This window comes from Chionomys nivalis, chromosome 5 (genome assembly GCF_950005125.1).
Source record: "Chionomys nivalis chromosome 5, mChiNiv1.1, whole genome shotgun sequence".
NCBI lineage: Eukaryota > Metazoa > Chordata > Mammalia > Rodentia > Cricetidae > Chionomys > Chionomys nivalis.
The window spans coordinates 10,330,546-10,350,919 of NC_080090.1; the positions used below are offsets into that span (position 1 = coordinate 10,330,546).

General features: G+C 44.0%; 1 protein-coding gene across 2 annotated transcripts; it reads right to left on the reverse strand.

Moving 5' to 3' along the window:
* Nucleotides 1–210: 210 nt before the first annotated feature.
* Nucleotides 211–20,374, reverse strand: Flvcr1 (FLVCR heme transporter 1). Of its 2 annotated transcripts, XR_009057141.1 has the most exons (11): nt 19,378–20,374; nt 15,465–15,609; nt 9,536–9,676; nt 8,482–8,549; nt 7,526–7,629; nt 6,844–6,954; nt 6,512–6,617; nt 5,657–5,768; nt 4,560–4,627; nt 4,246–4,384; nt 211–347 (listed from the first exon to the last, which is right to left on the reverse strand). XR_009057141.1 is itself a non-coding variant. In XM_057769816.1 (10 exons), the coding sequence occupies exons 1-10, from the start codon at nt 20,095–20,097 to the stop codon at nt 4,313–4,315; spliced, it is 1,647 nt and encodes a 548-aa protein (XP_057625799.1). In that variant the 5' UTR covers nt 20,098–20,374; the 3' UTR covers nt 1,544–4,312. The 2 variants fall into 2 exon arrangements, 1 of the variants encoding a protein (XP_057625799.1); XM_057769816.1 differs by lacking the exon at nt 211–347 and having other exon boundaries at nt 1,544–4,384.

The window sequence follows — 20,374 nt, forward strand, 5'->3', positions numbered from 1 at the left end:
CTGGGCAGGCAGGCATGACCTGTCACACACACACACACACACACACACACACACACACACACAGCTCAGTCTTTACTTTCAATTCTTTGCTGCATATGTATAAGAAACCACACCTCTTCCAGATTAATTTTTTAAAGTACTTTATTTTTTAATTTTGTGTATATACATGGACATGCTGGCTCACACATGCTACAGATCATGTGTGGTAGTCAAAAAGACAGCTTAGGTGAGTCAGTTCTCTCCTCTGATGGTGGATCCTGGGGATTGGTCTCAGGGTGTCAGGCTTGGAGGCAGGGCCACCTTACTGAGCCATGTCTCTGGCCCCTTCTCCAGGCTGTACTGACTACCTTTAGGAGAGAATTTACCAATTAGCCTGGCCATGGACTGAGACACAGACATTTGCCATAGACTTACCTGCTCCACACATCTGCTCCCTCTTGTCTTCTCTCCATCCTGAAAAGCCAGGCTAGGTGTACGAAGCTTCCTATTTGCTTTCCCTAGTCTGGGCGCCTTCTAACACTGCCAAGTTGAGTGACTCTCTGCCTGAGATACTTGAGGTTCTGTCCATGTGGACACGCCTGGGAAGCCAGCCTCATTGATCAAGAGTGTGGTATACATAGGAATAGGAATACACAGGAATGCCCACAGGCGAGGCATCCCAAGTGGCTCCCCGATGGGTCGTCCTTCTCTGCTTCTAGTCTTTCCAACATCCGGCTCTCCCAACCACCTCATTATTCTGGCTGGGCCAGCCAAGAAGCACAGCTTTCGGCACAGCTGATGAAGTGAGTGTTGGCTCTGTGCCCTCAGATGGAGCTGCTCTGCACTGTGATGCACCGCTATGGCTGCGGGTGATGTGGTTAAAGTGAACTCGTCTTACCTTCTCAGTGTGTCTGCTCACAGGTTTTCTGCTAGAGCTGACTGAAACCTCCCCGGTAGACTTCCGGATCCCCGACAAAAGTGCCGTCCATGAAGAGTGTGAGAAACGACACTTTTGAGAAAAATGCTCTGCTGTCTTGCTGATATCACCCTCTCAAGTTTTTTTTAGACTTGTTTTTATTATCCTAAATTATGTGCATGTGTGGGGCATATACACATACGTGCAGTTGCCATGGAGGGCACAAGAGGGTGTTGGATCCCTGGGACGGTTGGCCTGATGCAGGTGTTAGAAACAGCACTTGGGTCCTCGGCGATGGCCGCACGCATCCTCAGTGCTGAGCGCTTTCCCAGTTTACTCTTACGTGATTTTTTGTTGTTGTTGTTTTTCGAGACAGGGTTTCTCTGTGATTTTGGAGCCTATCCTGGAACTAGCTCTTGTAGACCAGGCTGGTCTCGAACTCACAGAGATCTGCCTGCCTCTGCCTCCCGAGTGCTGGGATTAAAGGCGTGTGCCACCACCCGTGACTTTTAAGTAAACATTTTTTTCTCCGTCAAGGGCTGGTCCCAGTGGGTTTATTTACCTCTGTGGTCACTCTAAGATCACATGACTACTTTGTAGGTTCCACACATACCAGGCACCAGAGCTTGTTTTTAAAATACACAAGTGTAGCATTAAAAAAATAAATTTATTTCAAGTATGAAATAATGAAGAAAAACACATAAGGAAATTATAAAAATAGCAAAAATAAGATTAGAAATGAAGACGTCAGACACAGGTGCTGTTCCAGTTACTAACACAAACATTTCACACGAAACATTTCTCTAACATTCCCAAAGACAACAGCCATGTTCACAGCGCTTCCGAGTGCAACGGCATCTGAGAACACAACTGTGCTCCTAAATCATCTGCTAAAACTGACACAGGTGATAATTACTACTTCTAAAGCTATGACACAAAATTTTATCAAGTCCTCACCTTCTATTATCTACAACATTCACTTAAAATACTGACGACATCAGGAATTCACTTTGCATTGTTACACCGTACGCTATCCCTTTCCAAACAATGGCAAAGCACACACATGCTTTTCAGACATTAAATATTCCAGCTTCCGACTGTGATTTGTTCAGAGTTTCGGGAACTCAACAAACACATGATTGTTGTAAACAGTACTGTCCATTTAAAGATAAAAACAGTTGGGGGAGACTGTATTTTTGGTCATCTTTAACCTGTGGCATAAATATCAAAAGAAGTTACTGATTACACAGATTGATTTGCCTGAACTACAGACGGGCTAAAAAGCTTAAAAAACTACTGAAAGACCCTGTCTTTACACAGGAGCAATACAAGTGTTTATTCAATTGTCCGAGGAGTTTTACTCGAACTAGATTTTCCATGGTACAGTGATTCGCTCTACTCTATGATGAATGACTTTTTTTTTGGGGGGGGGATGTTCAAGACAGGGTTTCTCTGTGTAGCCTTGGCTGTCCTAGAACTCACTATGTAGACCAGGCTGGCCTCGAACTCGAGATCCGCCTGCCGCTGCCTCCCGAGTGCTGGGATTAAAGACGTGCGCCACCTCAGCCCGGCTAACAATATTTTTAAGAGGTCTTTAAGATCAGTGGTTCTCAACCTTCATAATGCAATGTCCCTTTAACACAGTTCCTCATGTTGTGGTGACCCCCAACCACAAAATTATTTCATTGTTCCTTCATAACTGTAATTTTGCTACCGTTACAAATCATAATATAAATATCTGATATGAAATCCCTGTGAAAGGGTCATTCAACTCCCAGAGGGGTCACAACCCATAGGTTGAGAACCACTGTTTAAGATCAAAGTTAAAGTATTTATTTCCTGAATCACGAAAATGCTGCCAGAGAGGCTAAATGATGTGTCCAGAGTTACCATGACAGAACACACCAAGGACACAAAACCAGGTCCTGATTCTGAGCGATAGTAACTCTTCCAGTACATTTCCAGTGTCAGATTCTACACAGATTATAGCATTTGATGAAAATGAACAATATCAAAATAAATCAATGTATATATTGCCTAAATCAAAGTTGCATGTGTTTCAAACATATTCATTACAAGATTGACTTTTCTGGTGCTTTTTGATGTAATTTTTTTGTAAAATTTACAAAATTACACTATTTAAATGTTACTGTTGATAAAACATCATGGCGATATGCCTAGAGTCGGAGTGCCAATGTCTCACTGTGAACAAGACAGCGGTAGGCACTGTGAAAACTCACTTGGTCCCATTCCCCTTGCCCTGAGCATGTAAAGAGACTCGACACCCACACAGTGATGACCACGTACACTCTGAGGTGGAGGAGAACCTGTCCCCAGCACTCACAGAACATGTGCAGAGGCTGGCAACCTTCAGAGGGCAAAGGTCAGAGAAACCCAACAGCTAGTATTCCAAGGGCTCTCTGAAGTTAGCACAGACTCCTTATCTTAGGCATCTCCAAGGCAAATATTGATGTGACATAAGAAATCACGAGCTAGCATGTAACACAGATGAAATTTTCTTTCTTTTTTTTTTTTTTTTTGGTTTTTCGAGACAGGGTTTCTCTGTGGTTTTGGAGCCTGTCCTGGAACTAGCTCTTGTAGACCAGGCTGGTCTCGAACTCACAGAGATCCGCCTGCCTCTGCCTCCCAAGTGCTGGGATTAAAGGCGTGCGCCACCACCGCCCGGCTTTTTTTTTTTTTGGTGAAATTTTCTTGAAAGAGAGTAAAAAATAGACAATGGGCGTGAAACTATTCTATTTTTAAGTTGCACTGAAAAATACAGTATTAGCATTTATTTATTTGAATGAAGTCAGCACGGAGAGGAACTCCAGACGGTCTGGGTGTGCCTCAGCTCCTTAGCTAACCAGAGTATAATGGATTCTGTGATATACTTTATACACTGTTTTTGTTTGTTTGTGGGACGGAATGTGTCACACACACTGTACAACAAGAGCATGAAAGATGGGAAAAGTCTGAGCACTTCTCTGGAATCCGGATCCCAGCCCTGACCTCGAGTGTGCTGGTGCTTCCTGGTGTGTTCGGTGCTCACACTGCTCAGCCCAGTGAGACGGCAGTTAACTGGAAACGCACAGGATAGGTCTGTATGTGAACTGCACGCACTCTTACATGTCTTACGGGAACTAGAGCCCCACGAAAAACAAACGTTCTGAAAAAATGTCAAGATTGCTACTTCATGGACACGCTACACAATTGAAAACGGACAATATTAGACGAACGGTAGTGTTAACAAGGCGCAAGCGAGGGCATTTTAACCAAATGTTGCCTAAATTAACAGTAAAACAAAATAACATTCAGAGTTCACACAGTAATTTTCAAGTAAGTGTCCTCACCGCTCGCTCACACAGCTCCCCAGGGATGATGGCACGCCCACGCTGAGGGGCAGGTGCTGTCCCCTCCTCATAGTGAAGATTCTGACTGCTTAGACAACATCACCTTTGGTTTCTGATCTGTCAGATTATCAACAGGCACCTGCAAAAGTAATTGGCATCGAAGTGATGTACCACACCGACATGTTATTCAACAGACAATTGGTGAATTGACTCAAAAAAGTAAAGAATAAAAAATAAGACTTGATGATTAAAGAAGACTAGTTCCCCATTCGCCCCCTGTGTGCTCAGAGCACAGCCACAGAAACGCTACTTACAGCTTTAACAGCTCCATTCGCCATCCCCATGTTTACGCTGTGCCTCCTCAGATCAGTCTTGATCAAGGCTAAAACAGAAGCACCCAGAGTTACCACAAAAGGGTCGCCATCTCCTTCTGTGTTATACATGGAACACACGGTGTGTAGTGCTGTGATAGCAACTGTATTCTAACACGGACACACGGTGTGTAGTGCTGTGATAGCAACTCTATTCTATTTTTTTTTTTTTTTTCGAGACAGGGTTTCTCTGTGGCTTTGGAGCCTGTCCTGGAACTAGCTCTTGTAGACCAGGCTGGTCTCGAACTCACAGAGATCTGCCTGCCTCTGCCTCCCAAGTGCTGGGATTAAAGGCGTGCGCCACCATCGCCCAGCTAGCAACTGTATTCTAACACGTGACACACGGTGTGGAGTGCTGTGAGCGCCAGCTGCCCTGCTGAGCTGGGAAGACACCTAGGTGTTGGGCTTTAACCACCAGCATCCGTCGGCTACAGACACAGGTGTGACAGTGGGATGTAGAAATGGAGGAAAAGCGGTGACTTCAGAATTCCTTGTTTGGCTGGGTGAGTGGAGGGCAGCACGAGCTAAGGGAGATACGAGAGAAACAGGCCTGCACTGCAGGAACACAGTGAACTGGGTTCTGGACAGGGAGGCCTAGGTGCCCATAGGTCCAAGTGGAAGGTGATAAGACACATGAGATAAATAATTCATATAATTCTTGTAAGTTTTTTAGAAGGATTATTTTTATTTTACGTATATGGGTGTGTGACTTGCATGTATGTCTGTGCAGTGCCAGAGGAGGCCAGAAGAGGGCATCGGATCCTCCAGAACCAGCGTTAGATCTTGTGAGCGACCATTTGGGTGCTGGGAATTAAACCTGGGTCCAGTGAGTCATTTCTCCTGTATTGTCCAGTATTGTCTTTTACACTGAGTAACGGCATTAAATTCGGAACTACCAGAATGAAAGGACAGACTCACATCCCGAGAGGAAAAACTGTGTTGTGCTTATTTCATTTTTCACCCCAGAGTTGTGCTAAGCCATGAAGCAGCGACACACACAACTGAAGACAGACGAGACGGTGCACACACTCAGCACTCACCTGTCAGAATGATGCCTAAGAACATCCAGGCACAGAGGAAAAGGTTTCCTGCTGCAGGGTCATAGTCTGACATGAGCTTTCCCTGAGCCAAAGTGAACAAAATTCCAAATATCTAAAATAAAATTTGTAAAATAATTTTTATTAATTTTCTGTTTTATTTATTTGTTTGTATTCTGAGACAGGGTTTCTCTGTGTAACAGCCCTAGCTGTTCTGGAATCGCTTTATAGACCAGACTGGCCTCAAACTCACACTTGCTTATGCTTCCCGGTGCTGGGATTAAAGGTGTGCGCCACCACCGCACAGCCACCAGTCTACTGTTTACAACAAGTACACACACCCACAGAGCCCTCCTTAACTGACCTTTATGATTTGGCTTCTAGAAACAACCACTGAAAATCAGGATCATTAACCCACAAAGTCAGGCCAAGCTCACTGCTCACTGACCACAGGAGTCACCTGGTTTTTGCTGGTTTTGTTTGTTCCATCTTTTGATGGCATAGTCTCATACATCCAGGCTGGCCTCAAACTCACGATATAGCTAACACTGGCCTTGAACTCCTGGTCCTCCTGTCTCTACCTATCAAGTGCTGGGGATTGCTACCACCACACCTGGTTAGCTGTCTTGGGTTAAGAAGAAGCAGAAGGGACTGGAGAGATGGCTCAGCAGTTAAGAGCACTCTGCCTGCTCATCTATAGATCTGAGTTCATTGCCCAGCTACCACCTGGTGGCTCACAACCATCCGTAATGAGATCTGCTGCCCTCTTCTGGCCTGCAGGCAGATATGCAGGCAGAACACTGGATACATAATAAATAAATCTTTTTAAAAAGCAGCAGCGCAGAAGCAGAGGATTACCTGAGCAGCAGCATTGAGAAGCCCGGAGGACGTGCCTTCAGATTCAGGGTAAGTGATCTCAACAGCAAATTCAAAGCCCAGAGGGAGGTAACCAGTCATGAAGAAACTAGGAGAACAAGACCATGAGACAGGTGGGCTGTGAGAAGGGCAGGCACTTGGGACTGCCGAGGCTCATCTATTTTTACCAACAGCACACCAAAATAGCTTGAACTTTTCTGCTATACTTCTGAGGAACTGTATATTTATATGTACATAATGGACCTGCAGAGTTTAAACTATCAAAAGGGCCTTTGGGGGCCTTTTACACACTCCTTCACACAGCTGACACTTACCCAAGGATCCCACCAGTGACGAACACCACAATGATGTACCCAAGGTCCAGTGTGAAAGTAAACACAAGCATCCCAATGAATGACAGCACGTACACGATCAGAGTCGTCTGTCTAGAACAAAGACAACATCATCAATGGTTCCCTCCTGATTCTCCTAAGGCACACAGAAAAATGTAGCTGGCTACCACAAACTACCCTTCTCATCTGTGGATAATGTAGCTAGCTCAACAATAATCTTGCCATAGAAAAGAACATTTTTTTTTCAAAGTTTACAACATAAAAAAAGACAAGATAAAAGAACCTGTGCTTCCCTAGGAGGGCTCTTTTTAGACAGAAACAGCCTACTAAAGGGGTAGGAAGGTTTGTAAAGCATTTATGTAGGTAGATCACTGAAACACTCCCGCCAAGTCTTAATCAGATATGGTGGTTCATGCTGCTGTCCTGCAGTCAGGCAGATGAGCAGGACGACAGAGCTCCAAGACAGCCTGAGCTACCTAGTGAAACCCCGTCCTTTAAAATCAATGTATCCTTACGTATGCACCATGCGTGGATCTACTGTAGCCCTGTTCTTTAAAATCAATGTATCCTTACGTATGCACCATGCGTGTAACTACTGTAGCTCCATCCTTTAAAATCAATGTATCCTTACATATGCACTATGAGTATATCTACTGTAACTCACTTGTAGGTTTTGGTGTAATCCAGCCATAATCCACAAAGAATGGAGCCCACCATTCCAGCTACCACCAGCGTTAGCCCAATCCTTCCAGCATTCACCTCTTCTCCCTAAAACAATGTGATAATCAGATCTCTCTAATTCAAGCTGATGGTTCATATTCCCATACATTCACAGTTAGCAGAAATAATCATATAAAAGCAAGCAAGCACACAATAGGAAGATCCACTACACAGGCTAGAGTTGTGTTTTTGGAGAGGTAGTTTATTGAAGAAAGCATTCTATTGTGAAACAACAGCAATGACAAAAACGATGATAAAATAATGAAAGGAATAAAAAAGGCACCATTTCCGGGGTGGTCCATGGTTGTACTTTTTGTTAGGACTCTGAAATCACTTAGATATGTGTGAAGAGAGAGCTAAGGGCACCACTTTTACACAGTAAAAGTGCCAGCTCCTTTTTAAGAGAGAGGCCAGTCTGACCTATGTTTAAGCTTGCATCCCTTACAAGGTTTGTGTCTTTCCATATAACCAAATTACGGTCTTACCACAATGCTAATCATCTTTACTTTTAATGTGTGTTTTGCAAATTAGGTTAAATACGCATAATAACAAGTATGGGAGACAGTGATTTTGAACTGAGTTTACACACAGAGTCCAGGGGACCAGAGCAAACCAGACCGGTGGGATACCAGGCATCACACGGATAACTCAGGAATCTGGCCCTCCACTTTAACTGTGAGACCCATCTGATTTTGAGTCCTGAATCTGCTTTCTTCAGCTTTTCCCACCTCTTAGTTGTGGAGTGAATGCTGTCTTTTAAAAAACAGAAGTCAATCTTTTGCATCAACAAGGTTGATCCTTCATTTTAGGACCATGCTAATGTAAATTATACTGTTAAAGAAAAAGTCTTGGTCAAGCATACAATATAAAAGCAGAAGCTCGCCAGGCAAGAAAGCTTACCACATAATACGTCAGTATCATTTGATTTAATAATGTTGAAACAGAATAAAATGCTCCAGTCATGATACCTACAAAGAAAAAATATAAGTTCATCATTCTCTGAAATAACAGGGAACGCTATGCGATATGTAAAATACGTAATAATCAGGACGACTGATAGCACCACTGCCGCCTTTCGGAAACTGGGCAGAAGGACCGAACACTAGGTTTCCTAGAGATCCATGCTGGAATCTTGGTCTCCCCCAAGGGGAGGGGCAAAGGTGATGGAACCTTCAAGAGGTGGGACCTAGAACAAGGAGATAAGACACAGGGGCTCTTTGGAGTGAGTCAGCTATCAGCTGAGGAGGCTGTTGTAAAATAAGGCCACCAGACAGCTCGGCCTACTTGGCACAAAGTCGTAGTTCATCCTTGTCATGATGCTTCCAGGGTTTCTCACCAGAGACCGAGCAGATGGGGCTACCTGGTCTTGAACTTTCCAAAGATATGAAATAAATACACCTCTTTTCTTGATAAAACATCTTGATCTTGGATTTTAAATTTCATGTGTGTATTCATGAATAATTAGAATTATTCTGCATATAATAAGCTTTATAAGTACTATAACTTGGTCTTCCCACTCAGTTGTGTGGTTCGGGAGACACGTTCCACTCTAGTTCACTGGTTTTCTCTACTGTGTAATAGTCCACAGTGTGAGTTATCTATTGTCTTATCAACAGACATTTAACATCCCTCCCCCCAGGTTTTCAGAATTTAAAACAAGACTGCAGTTGATATTAAGATCTTACTCCTAAACACAATGGTGGGTTTCTACATTCTAGATGGAATACTCCACCACGGCTCAAAAATCATTTGGTACTTCTGAGACCTGCTCATTTTTTCTATTTTAAAAACATTAGAAAAAATCCCTTTAGGAACTTTTGCTCAACACTTACGTTCATAATTAGGCTATGGTGTTCATGAACCAACCTCATCAATGTTCCAGCCACTAGTGGCAGTAAAGAGAATCCGTGGCGCTCTAAGGTGTGTGGTCACCGATGAGCACCACGCCACTTACCATAACTAACCAGCAGGAGAACAAAGGGGACGTTTCTGAACAGGTTCCAGATGGAGCTCTTGTAGGAGTACTTCGCAGGGGGGCTGTCCTGCAGGGCTGCCTGAGCCTGACTTGGCGGTAACAAAGGCTTTTCCTTGAACGCTGGGAACATGTGTGAAAAGGAACACATATGACTAACCTTCCTCTACGACACCCACATCACACGTGATTAAGTCTATGCATCCTTCTTAGTGAGAGGAGCGAGTTTAGTTCAGGATTAAAGAGGCAGTCAAAGTCTTCTATGGCCAAGTTGTTCTTTGTTTTTTGTTTTTTTTCCTTTTAGCTCTCTGAACTAAAACTCAGAGATCTGGTCAATTCATTGAGCTGAAAAACCACTGGCAACGACACCACTCTTGCCCACTGAATATTGCATTTTTACAATGCAGATCGATGTTTACTACATCAAGGACTTGACTTTTAAGCTCAGTCCCTCGGGAGATTGGATTCAGTGGCCTTCCCAGGTAGCAGCCACCCAACCATGTCTCCATCGCCACAGATCCCAGATGTACATGTCCCTCATCATTAGAGATTTCATGGAAAATGCACTTTAGAACTAACAGGTAAATTCAGAAGGGGAGCACACAGGGAGAAGTCATGTTCTCTGAGACTGTAATTTCTGCTTTCCCTCCGCCCGCCTCCCCCTGCTCTTCTCTCAGAGCTAACCTGTGCACAGTGGAGCCCCCCTCCCCCCACTCCCTCTCATCATTTCCCCCCTTTCTCGTCCCTTTTCCCTTTCCTAACGATTTCTTCTTCTTGGTTGGAAGAGGCCTACTTTATTTTTAATTTGAACTGGGTTAGGTCTGATGTCTCTGGCTGTCAAGTGGAATCATCTGGAAATTTAAAATTAATACTGATTTTGAGACTCTATGTAAAGTTTAATGAGCAGAATCTCCAGGGCGGAACATGAGACTATGCTAAAGAGAAAAATTCCTGGATGTTCCCAGTGCACAGACATATTTGAGAGTTACTGGGGAAGAAACAATCCTGTAACTCCCACAAAATGTTATGAGTCATCATTCTATTGGCTGGTAAGAATAAAAAATTAAAGTTTTTGTTGGAAAGAAAATTTTAATAATGGAAATTTAAAAAGTTTTAAAGAAAAATTAATAATTAAAATTAATAATGATGTAACTAAAACAAAACTACTTTGGAGCTCAGAACTAGTTCAAGAGGGACAGATCACGTAAGTACTTATTTGTAGCCCCTACATTGGAGCCCGGTAGACACAGAACCTTTAGCTGCGCAGCTCTTCCTCTTCCTTTCTCCCTATCTGATCCTTGCACTGTTAGGAGGCTTGAGTCTGTCCTGCAAGTCTCTCTGTGCTCTAGTTGGACAGGAGATATTTCTTTTTATTAGCATAGGTAATACAAAACTTTCACGGTAGTAAATCAAGGTTTCACACTATAAATAATTGTAGCCATGAGTTTCCAATAAGTCTTAAATATCTTTCCTAGATTTCAATTTACTATAAAAAACAAATCAAAATAAACCAAAAATGGATTTAAAAACTCACATAAATTAAAAACAGCCCACCAGTCTTTAGCTCCATTCAGGTTTACTTTCTGAATACAAGAATCAACCTCCAGTTTCAGAGAGATGAAGTATCTCTTGGCAAATGTAACCTGTACCTACCAACTACACACCGTGGGAAGACAGACTCCTGTACCTACCAACTACACAGCATGGGAAGACAGACTCCTGTACCTACCAACTACACACCATGGGAAGTCAGACTCCTGTACCTACCAACTACACAGCATGGGAAGACAGACTCCTGTACCTACCAACTACACACCATGGGAAGTCAGACTCCCGTACCTACCAACTACACACCATGGGAAGTCAGACTCCTGTACCTACCAACTACACAGCATGGGAAGACAGACTCCTCTACCTACCAACTACACACCGTGGGAAGTCAGACTCCTGTACCCACCAACTACACTGTCAAGTCAGACTCAGTGCTACCTGAGGAAAACAAGGACCGAAAGGTCATCTGTCTATGACCTTTCTATGTTGTGCAGCTATCTCAAAGTAGGAAATAGGTCCTTTTGTTTTTTTCTTTGAAATGGGGACCTCTTTTTTTCCCACTAAAAACCTGTGCCAATAAAAGAATTGATTATTAGCTCTAAGTAGCAGCTGATCTCCACCCGGCACTGGGCACATGAAGTCGCCAAGAGCTTGAGGAGCCCCTCGAGCTATGGTAAAGAAACGGGGACGTCCAGAGCCCTTCTGTGAGTGCGTGAGCCTCAGACAGATCTAAACACTGTCTATCAGAAGGCAAATAAATACACGATCAGCCCCTGCCCCGTCTTATGTACGTCTCAGTGTCAGTCTCATTAGTTAAATGAAATGACAATAACGAGCTGCTATAAAGATCACAAAAATATGTAAAATTTTATAATTATCAGTGCTACATAAAATGTATTGTCTCGTTTGAAATATATTCACTTAAAGTGGAACTCAGTGGGGCACGTCCTTAATCCTAGCACTCGGGAGGCAGAGGCGGGTGGATCTCTGTGAGTTTGAGGCCAGCCTGGTCTGCAGAGTGAGTTCCGGGATATCCAGAGCTACACAGAGAGACCAAAAATAAAAAATAAATAAATACAATATTCACTTAAAAAACAGACTTTGCCTCAAGAGCTTAAAATACTTATAGATTAAGTAAGTAAAATGCATCTCTACTAAAAGTTTTATAGCCAATGTAAACATCTTGAATAGAAGAATCAAAAGTACAATGATACAGTTATGCTATAACACTTTTGTGTTTATGTAGACTAATATTGAATTAAATGTTTTTTTCTTTTTTAGGGGGTGGGGGAGTTTGAGACATGGTTTCTCTAGCCTTGGATATCCTGGAACTCACTGTATAGACCAGGTTGGCCTTGAACTCAGAGATCGCCTGCCTCTGCCTCCCAGGTGCTGGTAAAGAATCTTGAGGCATAGTAAGAACCAAAATTGTGTGGTGTGTGCTTACTCATGTTTTGGTGCACATCTACGATCCAAATGTGAAAGGCCAGATTCTCCAAGAATGAGGAATTAGCATGGATTCAGTAGAAGGCTAGGGTTAGTTCCTCGGATTCCCAGCCAGGTTCCATCCACACCCCACGAGGACAAGGAAGGTCACACAAAGTGAACCTTTCAGGAAGTCCTAGTTCAACATATGTCATGCCACTAAAAACTGTAATTTATACTCATAAATTATATGGATCTGATTGAATTTTTATTTTAAGTAATTATCAGTAGAATTTAGAAGGATGTAAGCGCATCTCTTCTAGCGAATAAGGCACTTCAAGTAAGAATTTCCAAATTCAGTTTTCTACCTTAGCAAATATATCTGAGTACGACAGTTGCCTTTCTAGTTAATGTCACAATCTTCACACAATAATGGTTTGATTTTTTGAGACAGGGCCTCGCGTAGCCAAGGATAACCTTGGATTCCCGATCCTCTGGTACTTACCTCCCAAGTACTGGGCTTAGATTATATGCCACCTTGACTAATTCTTACTTTGCTTTTATACTATGTCTAGAGTCATAAGATTAAATAAAAATGTAGGGCACTAGGGCTGGAGGTGGCTCAGAGGTTAAGAGCACAGACTGCTCTTCCAGGGGTCCTGAGTTCAATTCCCAGTGACTACATGGTGGCTCACAGCCACCTGTAACAAGATCTGGTGCCTTCTTCTGGCCTGCAGGGATACACGCATACAGAATGCTGTATACATAATTAATAAATATTTTATAAAAAAGTAGGACACTAAAACAAACTTGAAAACAAGCCCTTTTTATTCCACTGTTTCCAGACCTCCAATTCTGTTTCCACTCTCAACCCACAAGCTACATCAGTAACTAGTTAGATATGTAAATACTTCACTCTTTAATTTCTCAAACTACTAAAGATAATAAACCCACAGTCCTACCTATTCTATTGTTCTTACTCCTACCTCTCTAATAGTTTATACATATATACATATCATGAAAAACTTCAACTATAGATATTATTTTTAAGGTTTCATTTTTATTTTAGATTTATTTCATGTGTATGCATGACTTGCCTGCATGTCTTCAAGTGTAGCATTAGTGTCTGGTGTCCACGGAGAGGGCATTTCTGGAACTCTGGTTGTGCGCTAGCTACATGTGCATGCTGGGAACGGAACCAGGTCCTCTGCAGCCAAGTACACAAGTGCTCTTAACCACTGAGCTATCTTTCCAATAATTGATTCATTAAAAATATCTCAGCTTTTAATTCCCTGTACAAGTGCATGTTGGTTTTTGGGGTTTTATTCATGTGAATGCAGTACAAAGAGTTCCCCTGTAGCTGGAATCACAGGTTATGAGTCACCCAATGACATGGGTGCTGGGAATACAACTTGGGTCCTCTGCAAGAGCAGAAAGTGCTCTTAGCTGCTGAGCCATCTGTCTAGTCCTTTCTTTTCATAACGACATCTTATATAATTAATTATTCATTTCTTGTAAGGAGCTCAACTGAAGACTCAACAAGATGAGAGCCTGAGACGTATGTGATTACACATTAGTGACTAGAAGACATTTTATACTTAACCCTCCTGAAAGGGCAAGATCCACTTCTCTAAAATGCACAGAAGCAACATTTCCTACTTTGTCAAGCAAGCCAAATGCACCAACTGGAAAGGCAGATTCAAGAGGTTCCCTCACAGTATATATTTTGTTAAAATACTAAAAGAGCACAAGGAAAACTTGCCCTTTTCAGCAGTGTGTACAGCACAAATACGCCACTCCCTGACTAACGGCAAAGATAAAAAACGAGACGCCAACCGCATGTCCTGGCATATTTCAGATGCCACGAAGAGAACATTCCATTCATTATCTCAAGGGAAACTGCAGACGTGGGCTGAGCTTCCTATACCTGACCCTGCCGCTCACCTACCCAGGTAGTCAGCAGGTAGTTCTCTGAAAACTCGACTTTATATTTGGAGATCACAAAATATGAAGTTTTCATTAATATCATAGCAAGGTAAAAAAGTTCAATATATAAGTCTAAAACCTCCAACTAAACAGGCTTTAACTATAAATGTTAATTAAGAGCTGGTCTGTGAACTTCATAGCTCCTTTTCTGATAAAACCCATCTAGGAGAGACTGAGTGTCTCTCAGGCACTGCCCCAGTCACGGCTGCGATGTATCTTAGACACGCCTAGCTTCTCCCCTAAAATCAAAACTGCCTCCCCTTAAAAATAAACTTATTAAAAAAAAAAAAAAAAAAAAAAAAGCAGACCTTCCCAAAGCTTCTTCCAAGCTGGTGATGGCTGCTTGCAGCTGACTCTGACTGACTCCTTCAAAAGACAGGCCCAGACGAGAGGACTCGGGGACGAAGGGTGGCAGCCGGGCTTTGCTGAGGTGGCCTAGCAAGCAGACAGTTGCCACAGTTTGAAATTCTGAACAGCTCGATGCTGCCCAGGGTCATTCACAGGTCAACATTCTAAACCCAGTTAATGTTAAACTGGGGATCCCTGGGGGGTTTCCTAGGAAAGGGAAGGTGTAGCCTGTGAGCGTCATTTCAAGCATGACGGCCACTAGCTGCAGGCTAGGTAAGTACAGGACGCACACCACACGGATGGATATGGAAAGGGAAGCCAGGCAGCATGTTTGAAATGAACACTTACCAAGCTGGGTTAGTAGAAAGATAAATGGGACTGATTAGTCTGCAAACCCTTTAGAACGTTAAAAAGACAAACAAACAAACATGGCGTGGACCACAGCATAGCCCTAGAGCTGCCCCACTCAGTACCTGGGCCTGACGTTGCACAGCAAGAACAAAGAGTACTGGAGACACCATCAGCAGAACTCCCCGGGGTTACTCATCCTCATCCATTTGTCATGCATTTATCTAAGTCTCAGGACAAACAGTTCACTTACCAATTACTGTTAAAAAAAATAAAAGTGTGGAGATAAATGCTGTTCCGTAAAACATGGTGTTGATGTTATAAGCCAGAAGGTCTGTGTTATTCTGCACGTTGGGCACTAAAACAGGTGGCAACAAAAAGCCAACTGCAGCTCCAAGCTGTAAAATAAACAGTCCTGTTAACAACTATCAATAGCAAACAGAGCAAATGCTGGCATTTAACAGACTATGATGAAGAACGGTAGTACGTACAAAGACGCACTGTAAATCCTAAAAAGTCCGTTCTAATGTCTCTGTTCTACTGTATTGATGAAAGAAAACTGCTGCCAAACTTCTCCCTTATATCTGATGAGGGATTAAAAAACTCCTACAACATGGGGAAATATTTCCAAATCCCATCTGATAAGGAACTAGCATGCATAGCATGCAGAATAAAAAGTTTTTTTTTTTTTAACAAACCAACAACAAAAAGATAAGAATCCCAATGTTAAGTGGGCCAAGGACTTGAAAAGACGTTCTTCCAAAGAAGATACGCAAGCAGCTAAGAAGAATATAGAAAAAAAAAGTCAATATCATGTTGTTAATGGAAATACAAATCAAAATGACAATGATACTCCATCTTACATCCACTTGGATTGAGTGTGATTCTAAAAACAGAAAATAAGTACTCACATCAGACAGTGGTGGCGCATGCCTTTAACCCCAGCACTTGGGAGGCAGAGGCAGAGGCAGGTGAATCTCTGGGAGTTCAAGGCCAGTCTGGTCTACAAAGTGAGTTCCAGGACAGCCAGGGTGGCTACACAGAGAAACCTTGTCTCAAACAAAACAAACAAACAAGGAAAAGTGTTCACAAGGGTGGGAGAAACTGGAACCCTATAGACTGCTGGTCCAAATGTAAATGGTACAGCCACTATGGACACAGTGGCAATTTCTTCAGAAATTTAAAACAGAACTGAAATACGATGTTTCAATTCCACTTGTAGGTACATGCCCCCAAACTAAAAATAGATAGTCAAATCAACTACACTCAAATATTCACAGCAACGCCATTCACAGATCCAAAACATGGTAATAACCTAGACTTTTATCTGGCAAGTTCACACAAAGAAGCATATTCATCTGTAAGAAAGAATGAAGTACTGATGTATACCATGGACTTTGAAAACACGAGAGAGAACTAAGTCAGACACAAAAAGACATACATTATATAATTCCATCTGTACAAAATAGTCAGCATAGACAAATTCACACAGAAAGCAATTAGGGGCTGGCAAGCTGGCTCAGTGGGTAAGAGCACTTGCTGAGCAAGCATGAGGACAAGAGTTCTAGTCCCAGCACCCACACAACAAGCTGAGCATGGTCTTGTGCACACCTGTACCCACAGCCCTGGGTGTGAGGACAGGTGACGGTGACTTCCAGGGCCTGATGGCTGACAGCTTAGCTAAAAACCCTCAACTTGAGGTTTATGAGACTCTTCTTCAAAAGAATAAGGTATAGGGTGTTTGCGAGCATCCAAAATCCCCTCTGGTTTTCAAGTGTGTACTCACCTAACCACCTTCTCCTACATGTACACCTGTACACATACATGGACACACACACACACTCACACGCATAGAAATTCAAGGAAATAAAATAAATGAGCAATTACAAAGATATGTGGAAAGTTACTCCGGGGGAAAATGAATAACAGACAGTGATGAGCATTAAACGTGTGTATATGAATAATAAACATGAGACGGTGACAAATGCCGCACGGAGAGATAACATCTAATGGCGCAGTAAGAAAGTGACTGAGGAGCTCTACTTGGAATCAAGAATGCTACTGGCTTTTTAAAATGAACTTGGGCCTGTGGTGGTGGCAGACACCTCTAATCCCAGCACTCAGGGAGGCAGAGGCAGGCGGATCTCTGTGTGTTCAAGACCAGCCTGGTCTACAAGAGCTAAGCTGCAGGACAGGCTCCAAAGCTGCAGAGAAACCCTGTCTCGAAAAACCGAGAAAAAAGAAAGACAAACTAAACTCGCAGAGAGCTGAGTGGCTCTGTGTATGCAATCATGCAGTCTGAACAGGAAGAATATGCTAAGCATCGGAAGGAAGGTTTCTGCAAAGGTCCTTGTGCAAGTGCAAGCTTGGCACTGCTTAAGAAACCAAATACACAGTAAAGAGGTTTTGTAATTCACAGCGAAGACTTCACATTTAAGTGCTCTGGGAAACCACTGGCAAACTTAAAGCACTTGTAATTTTCAAAGGTTCCCTCTAGAGACCTGAAAAGATAGAAGCTACTATTCAGGAGCCAGACACACTTCTGTGTGAACAAGCTGTATTATTTATCACCTTTGGAAAATGATTCCATTCCTTAAACTTTCAATGTCCCTGTCTATCAAGTCTGGAAACTAATTGGTCCTAACCTTATAATAGGAAGTTGAATGACCATAAATCACTTCAATGCCACTCAGTAACTGCATGATATCACTGAATATTATTATGCATGGTCATTCCATAAATGAGAATGAAAATGCACACTGGGTCATGATGAACAACTGTCCAGTTTACAGGAGCCGAGGAAGGAACAGAACACCTTAGGAGAATACAGAAAGACCCAGAATGTGCCGACAGAGGGAAGTCCACCCATAAGTAAATGTTTCCATTTATTACCCATAAAATTGATGCTTCATAGATAGGGAGTTGATAATATTTTTGTTATGGCCAATGAAGCATTAATCTTGAATAGAATTTAAAAACAAAAATATCTTGAAAAACATCTGCTATCCAAATATAAAGAAACAACCAGTCAAAGTATCAGTATAAATTATTTTGACTACATGGCAATTATAGTTTAGGTGACCCTTTCTTCTGCATTTTTAGAGAAAGTAAGTAAAGCTAACAAATTAAACACACGCATTTAGTCTTTTGGGGTCTTTTAAACCACTATCTTGATCCAAGTGGGATCTGAAGTAGGAAAGTAACATTTTCTGGTTACACAGCTGCATGTAGCAATATATGTATAACAAGGGAGGGGCAACTAGATTTCCTTCAACTGAATGAATACTAAATATCCTTTACAACGGTGACATTTACAGTAGTGACAAAAACATCCGGTGTTACAAGTGCCCTCTATTAAGAATTTAAATCACAATAAGAGAACTAGGCTGAAATTAACAAATGCAAACGGAACAGCAGGTTGGCTCAGTCCGGTGTTTGGGAGGCTGGCAGGATTCTCCAGAGCTTGGAGTCTGCCAGGGGTACACAGAGAATTCCACGCCAGCCTGCCAGAGTGAAGGAAACCCTGTTTCAAAATAAATAAATAAATAACAAAGCGCACACACGCCCCAAAACAAACCTTTTGCCTAGTGTTGCTTCTGGAATTCCAGTGGCATTTGAATTTATGACGAAGGGGAAAACAAGGTCATTTCCATGATCAGCGATTTGCCTTCCACTGCCCGGCTGCTAAGAGCTAACAACTGAACTCAGTAATATTGCCAAGTCTTTATGACTATTTACTGAGCTGAGCTTTCACTTAGACCTGCTCAGCACCTACCGAGCTGGCTTCACTACTAGTACAATCAAATCGGGGCTGTTCCAAGGGCATTCAGTATGGAAACAAACTTCACAGAATTCAACACCATCCTTCTGCAATGGTGACAAAATTACCTAGGAGATCTCCTTCACTGCCAAAGCTTCCGTGCGTGCCTGTGTGTAAACCAGAGTGCAATCTCGGATGTTCTTTCACAGGAGCTGTCCTCCTCACCTGTCAGTGCTGGCTGGGAATACAACCTGGGGCCACCAAGCCCGGCTTTTCACGTGGTGCTGGCGCTCAGTCTTCACGCTTTTACCGTAAGCTCTTTACCCACCGACCGTTGCCCCAGCCCCGCCTACGACTTCCTACCGTCCTTAAGAGGATCCCAGTAGCAAGTCGTTCCAGTCTTTACCTGATTGCCCAGCACCGCGGTGGCACAAGCCGTCGACACCTCCTTGGGTCCAAACCACACGGAGGCGATGCGGGAGGGCAAGCCCAGGATGAAGACCTGCGCCACGGAGCACAGGCTCTGCCCCAGCATGGTGACCCAGAAGAGGTGCCGCTGCACGCTGCCGCACTTGACCCAGGCGCCCAGGCAGTTGAGGCCGGAGCCCAGCAGCGCCGTGAGCCGCAGGCCTCGCGTGTCCAGCAGCCAGGTGGCCGGGAAGATGAGGGGCACATAGGCCAGCATGTACACCATGGACAGCCAGTTGATGTGCAGCGCCGACACGCCGTAGAAGCCCTCGAACACGTTGCTGATGATGCTGTACTGGATCCAATGGAAGGCGTTCACCAGCGAGTACGAGCTGAAGATGAGTAGCACCACGAAGCGCCGCGGCGACAGTGCCGTGCGCGGGGAGCGCGTGGGGACCGGGTCGTCCTCTCCACCGCCTGCGGGCAGCAGCCGGGCCTGGGTCTCCTCCTCCGCTGCCAGCAGGGCTTGGGGTCCGTCCGGGGCTCCCGCGATCACGGGGCCGTGTTCCGGGCCTCCGATCTCCCCCTCAGGCCCTTCCTGCAGCTCCGCGTGCGCCTCCCCGTCCGGGGCGCCTCTCAGCACCGGAAGGTATCCTTTCGCCAGCGGGTGCCCGGGCCCCACGGCCGGCCCCTCCTCGTCGTCGTCGGGCCGCGCCATGCCTCCCAGCTCCCCGCCCCGCCGCTCCTTTACTCTCCCCGTCGGCTCCACGCTCCAAGCCCGGGGCCGAGCGCTCGACCGCGCCGCCCGCTGACAAAGTGGAGCTGCGCGCGCCGCACCAGGCAGTCGGACTCTCGCTGGCAGGCTCCGCCCACGGGGCACGCGTATCACAGGGTGACGGCGCTCCGGCCAATCATTGGACGCACTCGCAGGCTGGGAAGCCAATCGGGGAGTTGCCGGGAAGAGAGGCGGGATCAAACGGGTGAGGCAGTGAAGG

Coding starts and splice junctions, on each gene's coding strand:
- Flvcr1 (XM_057769816.1), bottom strand. CDS start 20,097: ATGGCGCGGCCCGACGACGACGAGGAGGGGCCGGCCGTGGGGCCCGGG. Junction 4,628..5,656: donor CTTAGGCATCATTCTGACAG/GTGAGTGCTGAG, acceptor CTTCTGTTTTAG/CCTTGATCAAGACTGATCTG. Junction 4,385..4,559: donor CGAATGGAGCTGTTAAAGCT/GTAAGTAGCGTT, acceptor TTACTTTTGCAG/GTGCCTGTTGATAATCTGAC.